The 21,745-nt window shown below is 41.7% G+C and overlaps 1 protein-coding gene across 1 annotated transcript in view; it reads right to left on the bottom strand.

Annotated features, from left to right (window-relative positions):
* The window catches only part of cntn5 (contactin 5), a 65,968-nt gene extending 45,508 nt beyond the window's left edge, over positions 1–20,460 (bottom strand). The window contains exons 1-5 of the mRNA XM_061072674.1: positions 20,277–20,460; positions 14,246–14,369; positions 13,976–14,151; positions 6,373–6,468; positions 2,151–2,354 (exon numbers count right to left, since the gene is read on the bottom strand). Coding sequence (XP_060928657.1) covers positions 2,151–2,354; positions 6,373–6,468; positions 13,976–14,151; positions 14,246–14,369; positions 20,277–20,445 — 769 coding nt within the window. The 5' untranslated portion in view covers positions 20,446–20,460. The remainder of the gene's footprint in view (positions 1–2,150; positions 2,355–6,372; positions 6,469–13,975; positions 14,152–14,245; positions 14,370–20,276) is intronic.
* Between the last annotated feature and the right edge of the window lie 1,285 nt (positions 20,461–21,745).

Here is a 21,745-nt window from a genome sequence, read left to right on the forward strand (position 1 = left end):
GTATAAATGTGATAACTCAGAATCAGCATCTGTTCAATGTTGCTTCACGTATTAAATTACCTGTCAATCAGTTTGAGGATGAATCGTTAAAATAATTTCATAATAAATAACTGCCATCCAAAGAAAGCATCTTGCTAGTGGTAAATAAATAATCATGAATAGTGGTAATTTTGCATCTGATCTGTGGTCACTATAAACAAAACTGTATCCTCACATGAATAAAACACATGTTCACTCCTGCACAGCTAGACCCGGGTGTAGAATGTTCAACCTCATTTGAGATTGTGTTCCAATGTTATTAGAACTGATAGACAACTGCAAAGTATAAACAACAGATGATGGGGGGAAAAACAACAAAACTACGCTACGGCCATCTGCAGTAATATGATGCATTTGCTTTTATTACGGCAAAGTGAAAAATCAAAGGGAGGGCGTTTCCGAGTTAAATTGTACATCTGTTTAAAAGCAGTGCATCGTTAAAGACTCCGGTCTCGCTCTGCTCCGCTCAAGGTGGATTGCAGAGTGACGATCAATGGCCCCCAGCCTGGTATAATGGAGCCCAGATGCTTGTTGTGATTAAGAGCGTCAGGGCTGCAGCTGAGAGACGGTGGCGAGCTGCACACAGATCTAGCTTGAACCGTCTACCATATAATGATCACCCACTTTCACCGAGGCACAGATTGCGGCGTCTGATTGGTCAGACTCCAGCGACTGAGGGGAGCGTGCGGTGCCAGAACATTTTGTGTGTCTGCAGTGACGTGTGCCAGACATTTTAGCCCCAACAACAACACTGAAGGCTGCTGAGCGTCGTGAGGTTTGCAGAGCAGGAGGTGCCAAGATGTTCTATGGGCTCAAAGCTGCACAGACTTGATTGGGTCTGTTTTGTTGCAGGTGAGAGAAATGTGCAGCCACATGTCACAATATGGATTCGCAAAATCAATTCATTTATATCTCATTTAAACTCATTTATATCAGACCTCTAAATATCCCTGATGTTTTTCATCAAGATCCATGAAGTAGTCTCTGATAAATCAGCTAAAATCCTAACCAGCCATATCTCACAATGTTTATGAAAGTGTTTAAACAACTCTACATCTGCCCCTGATCCGAATCCACCGCATAATTCAACGGTTTGTTTCCTGACCCCAACAACATCCATCCACCAGGTTTCATGCTAATCCAGCCAGTAGTTCATGTGTAATCCTGCTGACCTCACAGACAAATAAACAAAAACATAATCTCCCTGGAGGTAATAAAACGCTGATAGCAGATTGACCACACGCCCTTCTGCCCATATTTTGTATCTTGGTTAACGAGAGAGACAAACCAATTAAGCACGGTTATGTGCTAAGTATTATGCGGGTCTCTCTGGGCCTTTTGATGCTAAGTTATGCAGGAATCTTGCTGGAAGGGATGTAAACCGTAAGAGGTGAATTCCTGCTGCAGCATTCGGATCAAACCTGGTTCCGAGGCCCAGAGGCCCCCCCCCCTTTTGCACGGCTTCACCGGGGATGTGATCTCTGTGGCTCTTTGAAAGCGCCGACAATGACAGGCACCTGACTGAAGTGACGGGCACTTCTCTCTGTAGTCAGAAGCAAAAGAGCCTGTAGGTGAAATCCACACCTGATCCGACAAGCGGCTCGGCAGCACGGCTCCGGAGAGGCTAGTATAAAAGAGCCAAATCCCATCCACAGCAAGGGCCATTGATTCAGTTAATTTTATGCTGGAAAATGATTTCCCTGATGGCCAGTTTCACCAAAGCACAATGAGAGTGAAGAGGGCTCCCCACACTAATGTTAAAGCAATGCTGGCCATCTATTTACAGTGTGTATGGAATTCATAACGCCCTCCGCTAACACAAGGCTCAGTGGAAAGCAGAGGACCGCCTGCTTTTATTAACCTATCTGATCCCATCTTTTTTTTTATTCCATCCAAACGCATTACGATACAATTGAAATGCCCCAGTAGAATGTAAAATATGCTTTTAGATTTCCATCTGTGCAGCGAGAGGAAGCAGTGTGATAGATCAAAAGAAGAAAAAAAAACATTTTGAAACTTTCAGATGAACTTTCAGAGGTGTCTTCCTAGGGCATTCATACAAATCAGGTACCCGTCATGTGTGAGAGGTGCCATAAATCTGAGAGGCTCACCGTCGGTCTTCAGTGTCAGCGGTGTGGGGGGGCTCAGAACTCGTGCATTCGTCACCGTGTTCTTCACCAGGCAGATGTAGCTCCCTACGTCAGAGGGCTGCACCTTGGAGATGTACAGGTTCCCCGTGTCCTGGGAGATGAAGCGCCGACTGTCCTCGGCCACGAAGGAGGGGAACTCGTTGAACACCCAGCTGTAGATGATCTCTGCGAGAACAAGGGGAGAAACCACAGTCTGAATAAGTACATCCTTATGGGATAGCAATCGAGGTTGAGGACTAGGTTTGTGGCAGAAAGAATGTCAAATAATAAGCGCCCACATAGCTCGGTACTCCCACTGCACTGGGAGAATGTAAAGAGGCATCTAATCTGATGGTAAGTTGACTGTGTCAGAGCTTTCCATGCACGCAGGCTGCCTGACAAGCAGCACGGCACTCATTGAAGTCCAGCTCAGCTACTTTATCAGATTAATTTCTGATTCTAATCAAATCGCTTGAGATTCGCTAAGCGTGCACAGTTTACGACCACTGGCCTCCACTTCAGACGTGCCTGTCTGTCTGCACCGGGCACGCCCCCCCTCCCCGTGCTCTATATGAATATGTGCCTTTAGTTGTGTGTGCGGCGTGAGGTTGTGTCGCATTCGGTCTTTCACAAATTTGAGAGAAGTAATTGATGACAGAATGCATCGTGGGTTGCACTGATTGCACAGACAGGGGAGATCCTCATTAGAAGTGATAGGACGGAAAAAACAGCGGCGGCGGCGAGTAGGCGAGTGCACGGTCAGCATTAAAAATTCCTGTGAAAGCATTTTCTGTTCATAACACACAGACGTTAATGTGCTAAATGAATGAATGCATGAATGGTATTCAGTTCCATTTAGATTTTGTTTACAGAAAAGATATGCAAACACACTACAGCAGCTAATGTTCTCATAGTAATCTGTTGTATGAGATAAAATGTTTATCTAAGATTTACTATTAAATATCCTGCAATGCATTTGTGTTTTCTGCAAATATATAGAAATAAAATAAAATATGATGCAAGGGAACTTTTATCCACGGTTTGCAATTGGGGTTTTTCACAATATACTTTAAGAATAACTACGCTCTGAAGTATATTTACTTAATTCGTGACACACTGCCAGTAGAATACTGTGTATACTCTATGAACCCATGTAAAGCAACGGAACATAAGGTCAATTATTAATCATTCGTAATGACTTCTTGGTAAAAAGCAATAATAATTTAAAGATGTAATGTTTATGATATTTCTCCAGCCACAACGGAAGTATAAAATAACTGCTGCTGCCCCTAAAGATGGAAAAATATCAATTTAAAAGGGTTTTATTGAGTCTGTTATTTGCAGCAAGGTTATGTTTAATTGATTGGTGGCAACATCAGAAGGGAAAAGAAAACTGACATATACTGATTATTCCGAGTCAGTTAAGTCGTGTGAGTGCAGATGTGTCACGAGTTTCCTTCTAATGACAAGAGTACAAACAAGAAAGACACAGAACGACATGTCTCTGACTCTACGCGTAATAATCTTTGTTGTTTTTATATTTTATTCATGAATTACAGTGCGTGATATGTTGAGCATTATTTCAAATGCATCCTGACATTCCACACGGTTGCTTATATGAAAATATGAAGATAAAAAACAATAAGAGGAAGAAATAAATAGTTGTCAAAATGACCCTGAAGATGAATAAGTGGGTAATAAACTGGATGGATGGGTATGAAATGCCTGTGATGAACATAGAGCCGACTTTTGACAGCATGATGTTTGCTTTGTCTATTGTGCATAGTTCTACACGGCCTCATCCATCATTATGTTAGAGGAGAAAACAGGACTGTCACATTCAGGGACAAATTAATCTATTCAACGTTGTCACGCAATATTTCACAAGTCTTTTGATTCCGCATCCATAATATGTTTGCACTGGAGTAAAAAAAAAGAAAATGACACTATCAGAGGCGTCTTGGTAAATAATGGACGGCTGCTGATTTCGGGTTTTGTGCAAATGTAGAGCTGGACAAACTGAGAACAGGAACATTTAAAAATATTTTTACATCAGACCCTGATCTTGCAGAGTCAGCATCGTTTGTTGAATCCACTGAGAGGACAACTTCATAAAGAGAGGACACACAGTTACAGCTCCGATAGGTTTTATTCAAAGATCATCACACTGGAGTTTCATCTCAGTAAAACACTGTTTACCACGGACGCATAAAAAACTGATGGCAAGCGCTCAAAGCCATGAAACTTTTCACATCTCACTGACTCCAAATTATTTTTCCACTCTTGAGACTTTTTCTAATGTAAGTGTCATTTTAATGTCTTTAAATCCTCCCACATCCAATTGAACCCAAATTTTGTTTAAACACTCCCTACACACTGTGAAATTCAATTGTAACATGCTCTGGCTCAATGGAAAATCCATCAGACGGGCAAATTTAATGACTGTGGATTTTTTCTTTGCTTATTTATTTGTCGGAGATCATCTTTCATTTAATGTTAGCGCTGCTGAAGACATAAATCATAACCGTACCCGTGTTTTTGTGCGTAATCTTGAAACACGCACACAGCACCCATTCATATCGAGGTAATCTGATGATATCTGAGGTAAATCTCATTGTTCTGTGCTTTCAATGCTTGAGTGATTACATATAAATATAATAAAATATATATTGATCAAATGTGTTGCTCTGATACAAGGATTGGGAAAGTCTGTAACAGAATGTCATGATGACTGAGACCTGGGTCAATTTTACAGCGTATTGCAGCAAACCTTAAATGACAGAAAATCACTTTTTCCATTATTCTGACCTCAGTCCACATCATCTCTAATTTGATCTCAATCACACTTTCACCCTTTCAACAGAAAACCTTTGTAAAAGCTGGAAAATCGAGAACCAACATCGTGCGGTTGAGCGCCGGCCGACCAGTGCAGGTTCAGTCCAAATATCACCAGACTCGTGTGAGGTCACTGTGACCTTTGACCCCTGGAATTGAACCCATTAATCTTTGTGTCCAAGTGACACCTGATCAATTTGGTATAAATTAACATTTGTGCCAAATATGTTCACAAGGCCAAAAAATCTTTGTGCCCAAGTGAAAATTTGTGCCTGATGAAATGAAATGTGTGATCATGATGAATCGCATTCACAAGAACATGAGGTCAGTACGTCGCTGACCTTTAACCTTTCTCCACCTTATCCTAATCGGTAAGTCCAAATGAACATTTGTACCTTTATTCCCGAGAGCTGTTCCTGAATTATCATGTTCACAAGGCAAATGTCATTATGAGGTCACAACTATAATTTTCTATTCTCTGATGTATTTGACCTGTGATCACAAATATCTAATCAGTTGAGTCAAAGGTTTTTACCAAATTTGAAGACATGTCCCTAACGGCCTTCTTGAGACATAAGACAACCCGAGAACATAAAGTCTCAGACCACTGGCTGTCGTCGCAGAGGCAAAGTAAAACCACGTATGTTCGGTTTCCCCTGAAATTGTAGTTTGAAATGTGAAAAAGATCAAATAAGCCAAAGCAAAAGCAGAGCGGTGATTGATAGAAGCATTTAGGGCTGAGTATCATCTGCACTCGACTTTAATGCGTCAAAAATAAAGGATCAATAATCATAAATGATGTCTTTTATCAAAAACCAGCAGTTCAGCAATGACTCCCTGGTTGATATCAGTGAAACTAATAAGTTCCACTAACAGTCTTCTTGAGGTGCGCTTGGCAAACATTCCCGTGGCTGCAGCCCTGGCGCAAACAAACAGAAAGCCTGGATGATTCACGGCCCACATAATATCTAACATTAGAGGACAACTGCAGAGAGGGATATTCAATGAATGCCATTAAAGTCTCGGTGCCTATGTTCTGCCGATATGCGAAATAATTGGCGGAGCGACATTTCTTTTTCATTTCTAATGATCCGGCAAATTTGATCCCTGAGAAATCTGCGTCGCCGCTCTGTTGTTGACTAACTCTCATCGTTTGAACCGCTTGGATGGACGGACAGGGGAGAATAGATGGGGTAACGAAAGAAAACAACAACAACAACAACAACACAACACATAAATAAACGATGAGAACATTCATTCACTTGGCAACAGCAACAACACTATTTGGTGTCGTGGATGAATAGAGAGGATTTTATTGATCCGGCCCCTAAAGCTCGGGTTGTGACCGGAGGTGCAGATAATGTCTTACCTGGTGAATGAGGAGGGGGGGTGCACATGAGCACCACGCCTTGGCCTTCACGCACGGAGACCCCCCCTCTGGTCTTCCCGCTGAAAGCTCCCAGATCTGAAACACAGTCAATTAGTTCATGGTTAATGTCGGATCAATCTGAAGAGTTGTCCCTGCAGCCGGCCTCGACTTCACAGTATCATGAAGGGATGTGAAAGAACAACTCACCAAGCAATAACTGACTTGAATTTTAAGTTGGTGTTGCAAGGTTAAAATTTACATCCACTCTTCAGTTGCTGCCAACTTCTATTGTTTTTCAGTCTGGTTGCAAATACAGATTATTAAAGTTATATTTTCACCCCTGAACATTTGTTTGTTTGTAGATTACTAAGAAACTACAGGACGGAAAACGACAAAACCCGGTGGAAAGATCGGGTATTGGTCAGGAAAGAAGCCATTAAACTTTGGTGTGGATCCGGATCAGGAGGAGGATCCAGAACAACAATAATATCGTGAGATAGGATGTTTTTTTCCCAGATTTCCCAGATAATTATTCATGGATTCCTGAAGAATTGCACTTCAGTCGATGTAGAACTAAATAATTCACATCTAATATCAGCGTCTCTCAAAGCAATCCTTCCCCAACATTATTTAAGATCAGTATTATTGTTTTCGTCTTTTTCCGTGGAAGTAGAACCAAGCAGGTTTAATCTGAAATCCCTGAGCCGCTGCAGCAGCCTTCTGGAACCTAATGCTGCCCGTTTGATTTTTTATTTGAGGCAACGCCAGAATTGTGGAAATCAAGCGACAGCCGCTGACCCAGGGCCGCTCTCTGTGTCTGCACCACTTTCATTCCGTCGCTCTGAGGGACATTGTTTACTGCTCACCTGAAAGTGCCGGATAATTACGCCTCCAAGTGACATGAGAAACTTGATTTCTTCCCATATTCTAATAATGATTATAGTTCAAGACCTTTATCTTTGAATGTAGCACAAAGAAGTTTGTCCCTTCAATTTATATTTCTTTAACTTTCAGGACAGAGTGTGGCTACTTGTCCCTTTTCTCCTCAGAGAAGCAGTCAGTTATATTTCATGTTATAAACGTATGAAAACAGAAGGTTAGTTTTGAACCAGAGCACATCCCATAATAACTAGTTAATCAGCTGCAGACTGTGCTCAATGCTGGAAGGGCATCTACCATCAGAAATGAGGACGACTGAAGACACCTTCTCTTGGCTCTATAGGAAATGGTCCTCGTGGGTCACAATGTTCCCTATTGATTCGTCTTTTCTGTTTTTTGTCCGAGTCACTTCCTTCTACCTCTTTCTCATTTTTTGTATGGATCCGACATGGATCACGACCAGGTGCCGATCAGTGTCCTTTACTTTAGCTTCAATGAGCCAACGGAAGTGAAATAGATTTCTCAGGGAAACAAATGAAAGAAACGAACGAGTAAATAAGTAACACAAAGACGGAAACGCTCGCCGTCTAAGGACTATTGACCAGGGCTCTCCACATCCGACGGCTGAAGAACAACAACAGTAATTGCTAAAGTACAACATGACTCGTACGCGGCAGGATCCAAATGTGAGCGGGCGTTTGTGTAGATTCTCTTCTCCTCTTCAATTATTCACCGACGCTGTTGCAAGTCGTCTTGTGCTTTTCTAGATTACCCGCTGCTGCGGAGTGGCAGCAATTTACCCTGCAGTGCATCGTTTCCAGTTTAAGAGCATTACGTAGGTGCATGGACAATTAGGTAATATAATTGCAGGCAGAAGCAGCAACCCTGGTTGTTTGGAATAAATCAGCCATGGGTAGCTTGAGCAGTAAAAGCCACCACGGTGGAGAAAGAGAAAATAAAAATCAGGGGGTTCTTTTATAAACCCATCGATTTTCCACTTCCTCTCACGATCCAGAAATGATTTCAACAACCCTGACGCTGATTTGAGAGCAAGAGTCTGTGCAGCAGCTGGGAGATGGAGCCGTGGTATTGGACGTCCAGCTGATACATGCTCGACCAATCAGTTGTCAGTCTCAGCTGTCAATCACAATGTTTCCCCCCATTTTCTGACATCGTACCTTCACGGCCCTGTCATGCCGTCCATCTTTATATAAAGTCAGACAATATAAACCTATAGTACCGAGTGTATGGTGAGAAGTGCAAAGCAGAAACTCTGCAAAAATGATCACTTTTTAGTCCTTAAAAAATAAGGCATGAATTTTAGAGGCGTTCATATTTTATTGAACCGTGAAACGAGGTTCAAAAGGAAACTTGTGAATCATTTCCCTTTGCAACTACAGTTATGTAATCAAATCAATATTGACATTTCAACAGGTTTTATCAACGTAAACATGGTAATTACAACGTCCTCGAAAACCCCCACATCAACGTACAGTACGTCTGCATTAATGTTTAAAATCCAGAAATGCGCAGAGGAAATTAGCAGCCAGCGCTGGAGCTCGTGTTCAATGCAAATTAGTTATTTCAAGATCGGTATAATTCGATCAATGGGCATTAACTGGCGCCGATATCAGATTTGTAGAACATTTCAGAGTGGGGTGTGTGTGTGTGTGGATCTTCAAAAGCCGAAGTCAAAGCAGTGCATTAATTTCATTACTAGCGAGTTGCTCACAGAGGCTCGATACCTGAGCCTCAGCCAGACTCTCATCTGCAAAGAGAGAGAGAGAGAGAGAGAGGGAGAAGAAATCTTTGGGGAGAAAGATCAGAGGCCTCCTTTCTGCCTGCTGCCTTCAAAGTCACGCCTGAAAAACACAGCCCAAGTGTGAGTTCAGCAGCTCAGAATTTCAAAACAAAGAGAACGAGAGCGAGAGAGGGAGAGAGAGAGAGAGAGAGAGAGAGAGAGAGAGAGAGAGAGAGAGAGAGAGAGAGAGAGAGAGAGAGAGAGAGAGAGAGAGAGAGAGAGAGAGAGAGAGAGAGAGAGAGAGGAAAACACATCCAGCTGAAGCATCTTTGGAGCAGAGAACACGACCAGTAGATAGAATGTGGACAGCCTTGACTGAACCTTTCCTCCTGCACTCTCTGGCTGGTCCACTCCACCTCTCCCCTGGTTCCCCCCCCGAAAAGAAACAGAGCCGGGTTCAGTCCGGCGGCTTGACATAACAACCCTCTGGACCACAGAGGCTACGGTGCTGCACAGGCACGTCACTTAGCCGCTTGCCCGACCAGGCAGGACTCAGTGAAGCCCAGCAAGGTCCAAATTAGTTAACAGAAGAAAATGTGCAGTTTTTTCAACTTATTTTAGCTAAAAGCTTAAACTCTGCTCGTACGTGTATTCTGGTAAAAACACCTTTACGTAATCACGAAGCAGAAACAGCGAACAACCCCACAAACAACTCATTGTTGTCATGTTCCAGTTACAGAAACTATTCAGGTCAGTTGGCTCACAGGACCAGACCTTCCACTGGTTTATTAGGAGGACGACTCGCTGCCGTGTCTGAGCCGGCGCTCTGCCAGCAGAAATAATTACATATTTATAAACTGTAATATTTGCCTTTGCTGATTATTCTCAGCCTGAATCTGCAGTTTGTCTATAAATACAGACAGTCGCACTCGAGACAAATCACAGGCCTCCAGGTTTTTAGTGTCATTTCAGATTCAAGTCTTCACAACAACTAACAACCTGTAATCGCTTTAAAACATCCAATTTATAAAGGAAATATTTCCATGTTCATCTGAAAGACTTGAAGTGGATGTAGCACAACCTCAGTGCAGTGCACAAACAGCTGTGTGTGTCTGTGTGTGTGTGTGTGTGTGTCTGTGTGTGTGTGCAGTGCAAACATGAAAAGAAGAGGAAAAGTTGCGCTCCACACTGAGTGATAAATTCTGTCTATTTGTTATGCTGAGGGAGAGAGGGAAGGTTCTGCATCCAAATGTGTGCTGCAGGGCACCGGTCTTTGTTTCCGTGGCAAGCTTTTCTGAAGGGTCCCATTTTAAAGAAATGTTGACTGGGTTTGAGACCATTACCCACTGATGGTGCTGCGTATACGCCGTGAGCTCCATGAACCTGAGGAAACACACACGTGTCACTTCCCCTTCTGAACAGACGTGGATGGAATTAGAGAAAAAAGAGATTTTGTCATCGGATGAAACGACTAGAGATGTTCTCTGAATCCAGCTTAGTAAAGGTTTAAACCATATTAGATAGATTCTGGATGATCCTGTGTATTTTCTGACATTATAAATATTATTTTTATTACACATTGCCTCTATCAAAGTGAACAAATGTACAGTGCATATGTGCTTTTAGTGTTTAGTCTTGTCTGCATATTTCTGTTTCCATGTCCTCTACTTACAGCCTCTTACAGCCTCTTACAGTTTTAGGAATGCCTCATTATTCCAGTTTATTTTTTAAATGTTTACATTTCGATTCCAATGCAAAACTGTAGATTCAGAGTAAAGGTTTAGAAATTGCTTAACTTTTTATTTTTCCACGGCGATAAATACAAATTAAGCCTCAATTCCTACTGGTGCAATATTTGTATACAAATATAGTAAAGCAACAAACTGCTATTACACCCAATACCTCATTAGTGTACTTTATAGGTTATGATATCTTGAACTCCATCGAGATGGTTTTGAATTAGCGAGAGAACTTTCCGTAAATGTTCCTACGCATTTCTGAATATGTGAATATATATAAAAGTATGTTTTTGATTATATTTAATCAAATTCTATTGCTTAAAGATATTTGAGTCTTCATTAAGAACAGCCTTTATCCACAAACAGAACAAATATCTCTTTCAGTGTCTGTTTAACTGATGATACAACTGTTTGTGCCACCATTACACAGATATCCATTCATTCCTCCCACTTGGACATTTGTGACTGGTTCCTCAGATCCCAGCACAACAACAGTTGGTGAGATGTGGAATCTGTTGCTGACTCAATGGTCCAACTGAGACCGTCGCACATGTTTATCCACTGAGATGTCGAGGCTGTGGCGCCGAACCCTCTAAGTCACCGGCAATTTGCTGCTGGAACCGACTGCAAGGCAATAATGTCAATTAGCAGAAAGAGCTGAATGATAATAGCCTCGTAATTATTGGGTATTTTATAGGCTACAATCCATTGGAGTTGCTTCATCCTGTCTGCGCTGCATCGTTGCACATTACTGCCTGTCGTGCCGTCAACAACAGGATGCTGACTGTTCAGTTACTGGAACGACAGAAATCCAGTTCTGTCAAAGACAAACATGTGGCCATCGTCTCAACTTACACACCTGCCAGTCCGAATGAGACAACTTCAAACACGCACTTTGCTTTTGAGACTACATGCAGCTACAGAGACCAACTCAACCAGATGTAAGTACACGTCTCTGTGGAACATCTCAAAGCACTGCACTACATCCTGGTACCCATGTTGGTTGCTATGTGAGGTCATCTCTTATTGTACTGTAGTATTGTTGCTCGGGGTTTAATGATTTAAATGAAGCAACAGTAAACAACAACAAATAAAAACCCTGTAAACCACTCACATTAAACTGATATATCTACGTTTCATTTAGCTTTGTGTGGAAAATTAACAACCACAGTCATCTATAGCAGGAAAAACAATTTCATAAACCCCTTAACCAAATAAAAAAAAACAATTTCAAGAAAAAAAAACAATTAGCAAAATACTCTAGAGGAGAAAATTGCAAATATATAAAACAATTACAAGCCAATGCACAACCAAGTGTCCACATCTCAGCTTGAAGCCTGTACACTAATAAACAAGGGCCTACGAGTTGCATTGCTCATTTTCAGGCATGTTTTTCTTTAACCTCCTGATTTGGCTGTGGAGTGGAGAGGAGGGGGGGGGGGGGATCTGGGCAGTAGAGAGGACAGATGAGGGTTCATGTTGAGGTGCAGCTTCTGTCCTTCACAAATTAGCAGCACTCGTTTTAAATTGAGTCTGCGCGTCGCCATCTGGACATTTTGGCCTGCCAACGAAGACGGCCTTATATTTAATTAAGGACTGTACTTTTTACTTTACTTTTTTGATCACACTAAAAGAAATGAAACAAAAGAGTAAAGGAAACACATGGTTGCATTGGCCTGAAGAACAGAACAAGAGTCTTTATTCAATTTGGCAAAGTTACTGGTTGTTTCCACCACCTGTTTCGTCTAGGAAAGAACGAGTCCTTAAATAGATAGATAGATAGATAGACAGACAGACAGACAGACAGACAGACAGACAGACAGACAGACAGACAGACAGACAGACAGACAGACAGACAGACAGACAGACAGACAGACAGACAGACAGACAGACAGACAGACAGACAGACAGACAGACAGACAGACAGACAGACAGACAGACAGACAGACAGACAGACAGACAGACAGACAGACAGACAGACAGACAGACAGACAGACAGACAGACAGACAGACAGACAGACAGACAGACAGACAGACAGACAGACAGACAGACAGACAGACAGACAGACAGACAGACAGACAGACAGACAGAGAGATAGACAGATAGATAAATATATAGATAGATAGATAGATAGATAGATAGATAGATAGATAGATAGATAGATAGATAGATAGATAGATAGATAGATAGATAGATAGATAGATAGATAGATAGATAGATAGATAGATAGATAGATAGATAGATAGATAGATAGATAGATAGATAGATAGATAGATAGATAGATAGATAGATAGATAGATAGATAGATAGATAGATAGATAGATAGATCAATTGACTCTGCTTCCCCAGCGTTGTTCGAATTATACTGACACACTTTAAGTATTACTTAATTTCTAGGGCTGTTTTCAGAACTATGGAAGAAGTCTGGAAAACTGGGATTGGGATTGGGAGTTTGCCTTTCAGATCTGAAGAAAGCAGCAGAAGATTCTCCAGCTCAGGCGCTTGCCCAACAACAAGAAAATGCTTCTCACGGAAGAAACTAACAAAATGCAGCAGTACCACCTGAACCTTTGGATGGCAGTGTAGCCGATACTTCAAACAAGAAAAGGCCAATTGGCTTTGTGTTGTGGGAACCAGGGTAATGCTAACTTCCAGGTTGGCCTATGCAACAGACATAACATCTACTACTCTAGCAAAGACCTTTAAAAATAACAAGATATGAGACCATATACTTAGCAGCAACCACAGAGAACAGTAAGCTCCCAGCAGACATGCCAATAAAGCTATTATGCTCTTTGCCCCTGAGGAAACTGTAAAGAAAACCAGTGATGCACTTTCGTTCTGTCACCGTCTGACCGGACTTTGCCTCTGATGACGTTTGGGAGGTTGTCCAGGGGAGTAGTTTGAAAAGTAATGTGTATTTTTTCGTATTAATTCGCCATAACATTGTGGCATTTGAGAAAAAATAACTTGTTAGCAGCGTGACGCAAAAGAATCAGATGGAACCAGTGAAAACTGAACTCAGCGAAACCTAACTGCAGAGAGTAGAGGTGTTTATTTGGCCTGGAACTAAACAGGTTTACTTTGGACTCAAAGAGCTTGAAGCAAACAGACCTTAAAAAAGTACATTCATACATTTTGCCAACACAGACACCTGCAGCTAAAAGCTACAGATGCTGCTACTGAGACCTTTTCTTAGCAGAATTGTAAAAGATGGTTGAATAAGTAAAAAGGTCGACTTACATGCGAACTGCAGCAGAGCGTCTCGACTGAAAACGCTCCCGAAGCGGTTTACTGCTTTACACTGGTACTTCCCGTAGTCAGAGATCTCACTCGCGTTGGTGATGATCAAGTTTCCGTCAATGAGGCTGTAGCGGTAATCCGCCTCCTCCACCACCTCCGTCCCGTTGATGAACCAACTTAAGAGCACGAGACAAAACAGGGGATGTTAGAGACAAGTAATGAATGAAAGGGAGATTACATTTTAGGGGATGGAAGAAAAACAAGTCCTACCTGTACGTGGGCGGCGGATTTCCCCGTGCGTCACATTGCATCACCACTTTCTTCTCGGTAGAATCCAGAGGGAAAATGACATCATCCGGCTCCAGGAAGAAAACAGGCCCGAACTCTTCACTTTCTGTGAGAGAGACAAAAAAGAGATAGAGACGAGGATGATCGCAATTGTCCTCCATTCACTTCAGTGTGTCTTCACGCCAACTTCCGAGTGATGGAACTGTTAAAAAGCCAAAACAGAAGTATAACAACAACAGGCAGCCGTGTTCTTCTGGCCGAACGCTGACACTTGACATATTGTATAACTGATGCAGCTGCTCGGCAGTAAGAAGGTATTAAGAAATCCTCGGAGTGAGAAAAGTGAAAAATGTGTTTACAATGAGAAACCTTGAGGCTAGAGCCGCTCTGAAGTAGCTTCAACAATTTAATGAGATGGAAGTGACCCTTTGTATTCATACAAATAACCGGGTTGGATGTAATACTTATAATAAAAATGTCACACGCCATAATTCCATCAGTTTAACACCTTGTGAGGTGGTAGTCATTCTTGTCTCTTGCTTTCTTCAGCTGAGGTTGTTCACACTGGTCTGAACCACAGACTGAATAGACAGCTCCCAAAAGTGAAGCCAAAGCCTCTTGGTCGCCCCCTAGTGGCTGGCTACTGTATAGGTTAAAAAATCCTGCCTCGTCTTTGTCAATGACTAGGACAAATGAATAAGTCAAACATAACTTTTTTTATTATCTGTATTGTATTTATTACTACACATATACTTATAGATATATAGGAAGCTAGATAATTATTAATTAATGACGGATATAGAAGGGGGAGATTAAATAAGTTTGTACTTCTTCTCGCTCCTTTTTGAACAATGTAGATTAATTGTATGATTCTTTTTCATCATCACAGTTTTTTATTCACTTGTTTGTATAATTTCTCATAAAATTAATAAAGATGAATAAATGAAAAAAAGTCAATGTTTTCTTCTTGAAGATGATTTCTGTCATTTCAGCCTGATGTGTTTTCACACGTTCATTTTTACAGGAAGCTTCGGTTTTTGTCCGTTTGTTTGATGCTGTGTAAACAGGGTGAAGCGTGATTGACAACCGACACTGACTCACGGAGGAGGGTTTCTCGACTGTTCCACATCTTCAGTCTCCGAGGTTTGTTTCCCACTATGATCTAAATTCACTTCTCACATTAAAAGAACAGAATCCAGTGGAACCAAAATCCAGGAGGTGTTTTTTTTACGATAACAACCTTTTTACAAAGCAAAATTACCAGAAATAAATAAGTCTGTGTTAAAAATGTTGTCCTCAAAAAAAACCAAATGTCCCATCTGGAATTCAGACACTTAATTCTGTGCAACAAATAGAGATTATAATTATATCAATGGAATGGAATTAATTGCAATATACAAGGAATTAATTAAAGCCTTTTCATCCTCATTTCCAGAACTTATTTCAAATGTGTAGGACTTTTTGTTCTCATCCCTCACATAGTCACTGACTGCACCATCCTTCGCTTCCGATCTAAATCAATATTGCACATGTAACGATATAAAAAATGTATAAATAAGATTTATATTGCTGCTCACGTCACAGCAGAGTGCTGGTATCCCAAAAGTATAAAAATCTGACAGAGCAGATGATCTGTCATCGAATGTGCTGTTCTCTTTGTGTCGTACAAACGGGAAGGCTTTGATTGTTTTTCCTGGCTGGCACAGCGAGCTACACTTGAGGCTCTCGTGAAAATAGGTTGCGATTCATTATCAGAAGTTCGAGACGACAATCGTGGACGTAAAATGTGGAATCAGAGCTTGAAAAGAAAGTCGGCTTTAAGGGAGGTTTGGTGTTTTAGAGAAGATAAATCATGCAGATGCTCAGATGAATGATTTGCAGAGATGTTTATAAATTAATAACATCACCAGTCAGTTTCTTACATCAATATGAGTTAAGACATTATAAGAAATGTTATTTATGACAAACAAATGTTAAACACAACATATAGACCCCAGAGGAAGCGAGTAAATATGATCAAATAACTTTAAATTGAAAAAAGGTGATCTAAAAATAAACATAATGGGATTTACTTAATGTCCAGCGATAAATCCTGAACAACAGGACATGAGGTTGTGTTACACAGAAATTAAATTAATACCAGAAGTATTTAACATTGGGATATTATTTGTGTTTTTTCCAGTAAGGAGTCCACTTAAGCTTGAATTACAAATGCTTATGCATTGTCAAATTTGCGAAATGCCATTTAATACCTACATGACGATGCTCAGCCCACAGCTTCCTGATCTATCGAGCTCCTGTTGGTGATATGAATTGTCTCCTGTAAAAATGTGAACCCTCCACGGCACAAATACCCCCACAAATCAATGTGCTCTCTCGCTTAATGTTGTCTGCTTGACAGTCTCTGCTGCAATTCTCATCTGTTCCCTCGCAGCGCTCTGCTCTTTGATCAGGCCGTCTGCTCACACACAAGTGGATGCACTCACTGCAGACGCTTCCCTACGTATAGTGCACCTCGGAATTCAAGACTTTTCAAAGACGGAGGAGGACTCCTCTGTTCTCCAGGAGTTTCTCTGATAATGAATTTATGAGGCCAGGTAAACACACGGTCTTTGTTTTAACACAACAAAGTAAACACATTTCTTACAGTATGATGTATAGAAATCCATGTTTAAAGAGTCATAGTACAGGAATAATACAACAGTGCATGTCACCGATGTTAAGCAACCTCCTTCTATTTAGGAATGATCTAAAGATAGATAAGAATCATGGCTTCTTTCTCTGCGTTTGTATAATCACCCTTTGTCAGCAATTTACTGCTCCACAGGGAAATAAAAAGCTCTTGAAGAAAAATACTCTAATCAGTGGAGGAAAATGAATCAATATTAAGTTTGAAATGTTGCTGTGAATATAAAACGTGCCGTGTTGCTGGTGTGCAAACAAGACGGAAGCAAAGACGTGTCTCTACATCCATCCATACCATTACTCCTCAGTGCTAGCATGCAGCAGCAGCCTTGTGGAGTGGGGCAGGGTGTGTGATGAAATGATTTCTATTTCACATGAAAACAGAACATTTCTGGTTTCGTATTTCAGCTGAAACAAGCTAGAAATGAAATTGGACAATATTATGGCCCAGCAGTGAATCCTCCCTAGGGGATTCTGCTGGTGTCTGCTGGACATAAGGACACGTCATGAACTGCAAGGAATGCATATCATTAAATATGACTGTATACCATGACTGTGTTCATTCTCCAAATTTACCTTTTGTCCCCTAAAATTGAGAGATGATACCCAAAAAGGGACACAACTCCCCCGGTGTCCATCTAATGTGGACAGAGACACTCTCAGCTCATACTTATTGTTTTGTTTTTATTCCCACTGGGTTTTAACCAAGAACCAAAATAACAAAGGAAGAGTGTTCTCGTCCTTCCTGACTGCTCTGTACTGTAATTATGGTCAAAAGTGGAGCCTGACCTGAATCAGAACATAATGCATATTATACTGCAGAGAGTCGTTAAATGTTCCACTCAGGCTCACAGGTGAAACTAACCTTGACTTTGACTAACTTTAAAATATTCAATAAATGGTTAAATGAGCCAGAAATGTCTTGTTCTATTATGCACAGCAAATAAAGATTGAAGACGCGTCTCCTCTTCGTCCCGTTGCACGGAAATTAAGCTTAACCATCTCACATATGGGCGCTGCCGCTGTCATTAGGAGGCAGAGTCTGTAGTGTGGTGGTTGTGTTGTGGAGAAGCAGTGAGGATACACAAGCTCGACCAATTAAAAGTTTTGTAGGATCAAAAAACTAATTTGAACAAAACACGGCAGAAGAATTTGCACCTTCTTCCGACTTTATAGTTTGTTCCACGTCCAGTCCGCTAACAAGGAGGAGACAGGGTTTATGACCTACACTGATAAAGATGGTTATGTTTATAAACTGTAAATAAGCTGTGAAGATACACAAGCTCGACCAATTAAGAGTTTTATTGGATCAAAAAACAAATTTAAACGAAACAAGAAGAATTTGCACCAAAAGAAACATCGGTGTGATAAAAACTTAAATGACCGGATCCATCTTTAAGTTAAATGTATTCAACATGTCTTCTGACATTTTAACTTGTCCCACGTCCAATCTGCTAACACGGAGGAGACAGGGTTTATTACCTACACTGATCAAAATTGTTGTGTTTATAAACTGTGTATAAAGATGGACAACACTTCTCCACTTGTTCCCACTTTCCCAAATTTTTTTAATGTATTTTGACTTTTTAGTTTCGCACCATCATAACATAGGTAAGTCAGGCTCATGAACCGTCCACCAGGCAGCCACAAGGGGGCGATAAAGATGTTTTGGCCATCCCATTTGGGGAAGTGTCATCGTCCGTCTTTATATTCACATATTTATGATCCGACATGAAAGAAAAGTGCCTCAACAAAATCAGGGAGAGTTTTCCTTTATGCTTCGGGGACGCTATAGCTCAGCGACTGGAACTGGGCTCATTTACATGTTTGTGACCATATGAAAACATTAAAGAGATGGATGGAGACCATATGTCTGTGTGTGTCTGTGTGTGTGTGGGAAACACAAACACACACACACGCTTAGAAGTTGTTTAAATCACTCAACTTCAAGTGCCGTGGCCATCTGTCAGTCACACAGCCAAAAAGCAATATCCCCCTTTAAGCCAGCAAAGGTGCAGCACTTTTTGGCATCCGATTCATTCACTGAACATCAATCCGGTGCAGCGGTACAATGCTCGTGTCATCGCCGACAATGGAGCCATTACTCTCACCTTGGTAGTAGAGATGTACAGTAAGTTATCGTACGGCGACGTAGTGAAAACGTCAGAAATAATGCAAGTGGAAGTAAGAAAAGAGACAGAAAATCATTGGCTGAGACGCACAAAGAAAGAAACACACATAAAAGATCAGGTAAAAAAAGAGCTAACGCAGAAGACGAAGAAAGAGAAGAGTTGTTATTCCTGCTTCCTGCTCGTATTTAATGTGACAGTCTTCATTCATAGTAAGTACCAACATGCAGAGAGGTCCTCTTTGCCCATTCAGCAGCTACTTCCTATTTCCTTTAATGAGGCACTCCAGATGCAAAAAGCATGACGTGATTAATCATAAATTAAAGCATCAATGTGCCGTCATGTCCTCTGAAATTATTCATACTGTAAGTCGGGACAGCGAGTGACCCGTGTAGATTTATGGCAGCCTGTTTGCTGTGTTTCAGGTCTTAAATCTTCCCCTTTGACAAAGATATCCATCACATCTATAGCTTGTGTGCTGACAGGAACACAGAGAGAGGTGGATATTGCCATGATCCCACTTCAATTTCACAGAGGGCACGACCCCGGTCACTGCAGACCATACCACGGCGATGATGGATAGGTGAGATTCGTTTCTACACCGGATCTGAGCGGGCAGGAAGCCGGCCCGTCTGAAGTGACACCAGAGATGGGAGACGGCTGAGTGAGGACACACCAATCACGTTCGGAGGAGTTTATTCAAACTCTGGAGTGTCCAGCCTCTGGTTCAGCTCGCCAGGTGAGAGTAAAGTCATCTGAACTCATGTGGCCCCTCCTGTTTGCACCAAGACCACCTGACGATTCAAGTCCTTCATGATGCGGCGACAAGACAGAGAGCGAGACGGCACAAGGAGACAGATGGTGCCACCAAAAAATACACACAAAACCCCCCCCACTATTTACAGATAATCATATTTATTTATGCAGCCTCATCTCCCAGTCTTCAGAACTAATGAACACCACAGAGTGTGAATTATGTCAAAGTGTACACAAGCAGTCGTTATCCTCGGCTTAAATTGTGGGTGTAATTCAGGCGACAAGAAAATCACAACATTCAGGAAGCTATTTGTGAGGTGACGTGACTTTCTAGTACAGTTTGTTTGTGATGGTGAACTTGAACAACAAAGCTAAACTTTTCATGTTATTTCTCTTCAGACGAGAGTTTAATAAACAAGGTTTGACTCCAGCGTTAGTTGTACCTTCACTCTGGTAGTCCTCCTGAGAGCTGAGCAGACTCAGGGCTGACAGGGGGTGACTGGAGAAAGGAGGCCAGTCAGGAGTCGCCAGCCCCCCCCCGCCGCCGCCGCCGCCGTGCTGTCGAGGTCGGCTGCGCGAGTTGAGCCCTGACGAAGAGCTGTCTTGTTTCATTCGCAGTAGAGCGGCGTATGAAATCGGCCGCGCTGCAACAGCTCTTGCAAAATCTGCAGGAAAAGAAAAAGGGCAAAGAGTTACTTCATTTATTGACTGTGAGTGAAACTGATCCAAACTACTCCACGATGACATATTTGATGATATGAATGTTCAACCAATGTCGACACGGAGGGAAACAATCTGACATATGTTGATTTTGTTCTTTAAAATTGACACAGTAGAGTAGTTATTCCTCAAATTACAGTGTGAGGAATGATATGCCACAGATGATAGTTTCCTACAAGACATCCTGCAGAACTGGGAACCAAGAAAAACAGCAGAGTGCAGCCGGCAGAGTGAGGAGGTGTCACCAGGCGGAGACAGCTCCGAGTGAAATCGGTGGAAGAAAACCTTGAGTGCATTTCCTTCAGTCTGCACAAAAAATACACACGCTGTCTAAAAAACATGAGCAGAGTATCAGTGATGCAATGGGTGTCTGGACGCTTTGGCAACAAGGTGCAGATTCGGGAGGTCTGACGCCCGAGTGCCCAAAACAACCAGGACCTGCAGCTTCGTCTGTGGAAACCTAATTGTTTCTATTTTAGAACAACGCTGGCAGTCTTTCCCCTCTGACTTCCCGCTGTCACTCTTTCTCTGGAGCAGCATCTATCAGCCATTAGAGGCACTCTGCAAAGGCAAGTTGCGACGCCTTAGGTCAAAGCGTGCACTTCTTAAGACGCACCGCGGATACGTTGCATACTCGGGAAAATCGCTGTCATCAAAGTTTAAAATTGAATAAAACGGTAAGTGTAACGGAGGCGGAGAGAGAAACTGCTCTCTTTCAAAGTAAAAGAGTCCATGGGGGTTCAGAATAATATCCTCACTAAAAAGAGTAAACTGCAGCTGAGGCTGTCACTAGTCATTTCTGTCACCGCGGCTTTCCACTTACGTTTTGAGGAATTCAATCTACTTTATGGGGAGTAATTTGCCTCAGTGTTGACTTTTACGATGCTATAAATATCACAACGCAAGATTACACACACCTAGTTTCCCCCGTGACAGCTGATTGTCCATACATGTTTCCCAAAGCAACTGTACAATCAAGCAAACGGATGAGATTCATGGTAATATGGAAGCATAGCTGCGCAGGTATGGGGCTAAAAAAAACTTAAAAATGCAAAAAGATTGGAAGCCCAGCAAGACTCTAATCAGAGCTCTGCAAAAATTGGGTGTAGTGGGAGTGTTTTGCACTGCGTGATAAAGTGCCATGAAAGAACTGAACAAAACTGAGAAATAATTATGTGCCTTTGGGGACTTG

Source organism: Limanda limanda, chromosome 6, assembly GCF_963576545.1.
Source record: "Limanda limanda chromosome 6, fLimLim1.1, whole genome shotgun sequence".
Classification (NCBI taxonomy): domain Eukaryota; kingdom Metazoa; phylum Chordata; class Actinopteri; order Pleuronectiformes; family Pleuronectidae; genus Limanda; species Limanda limanda.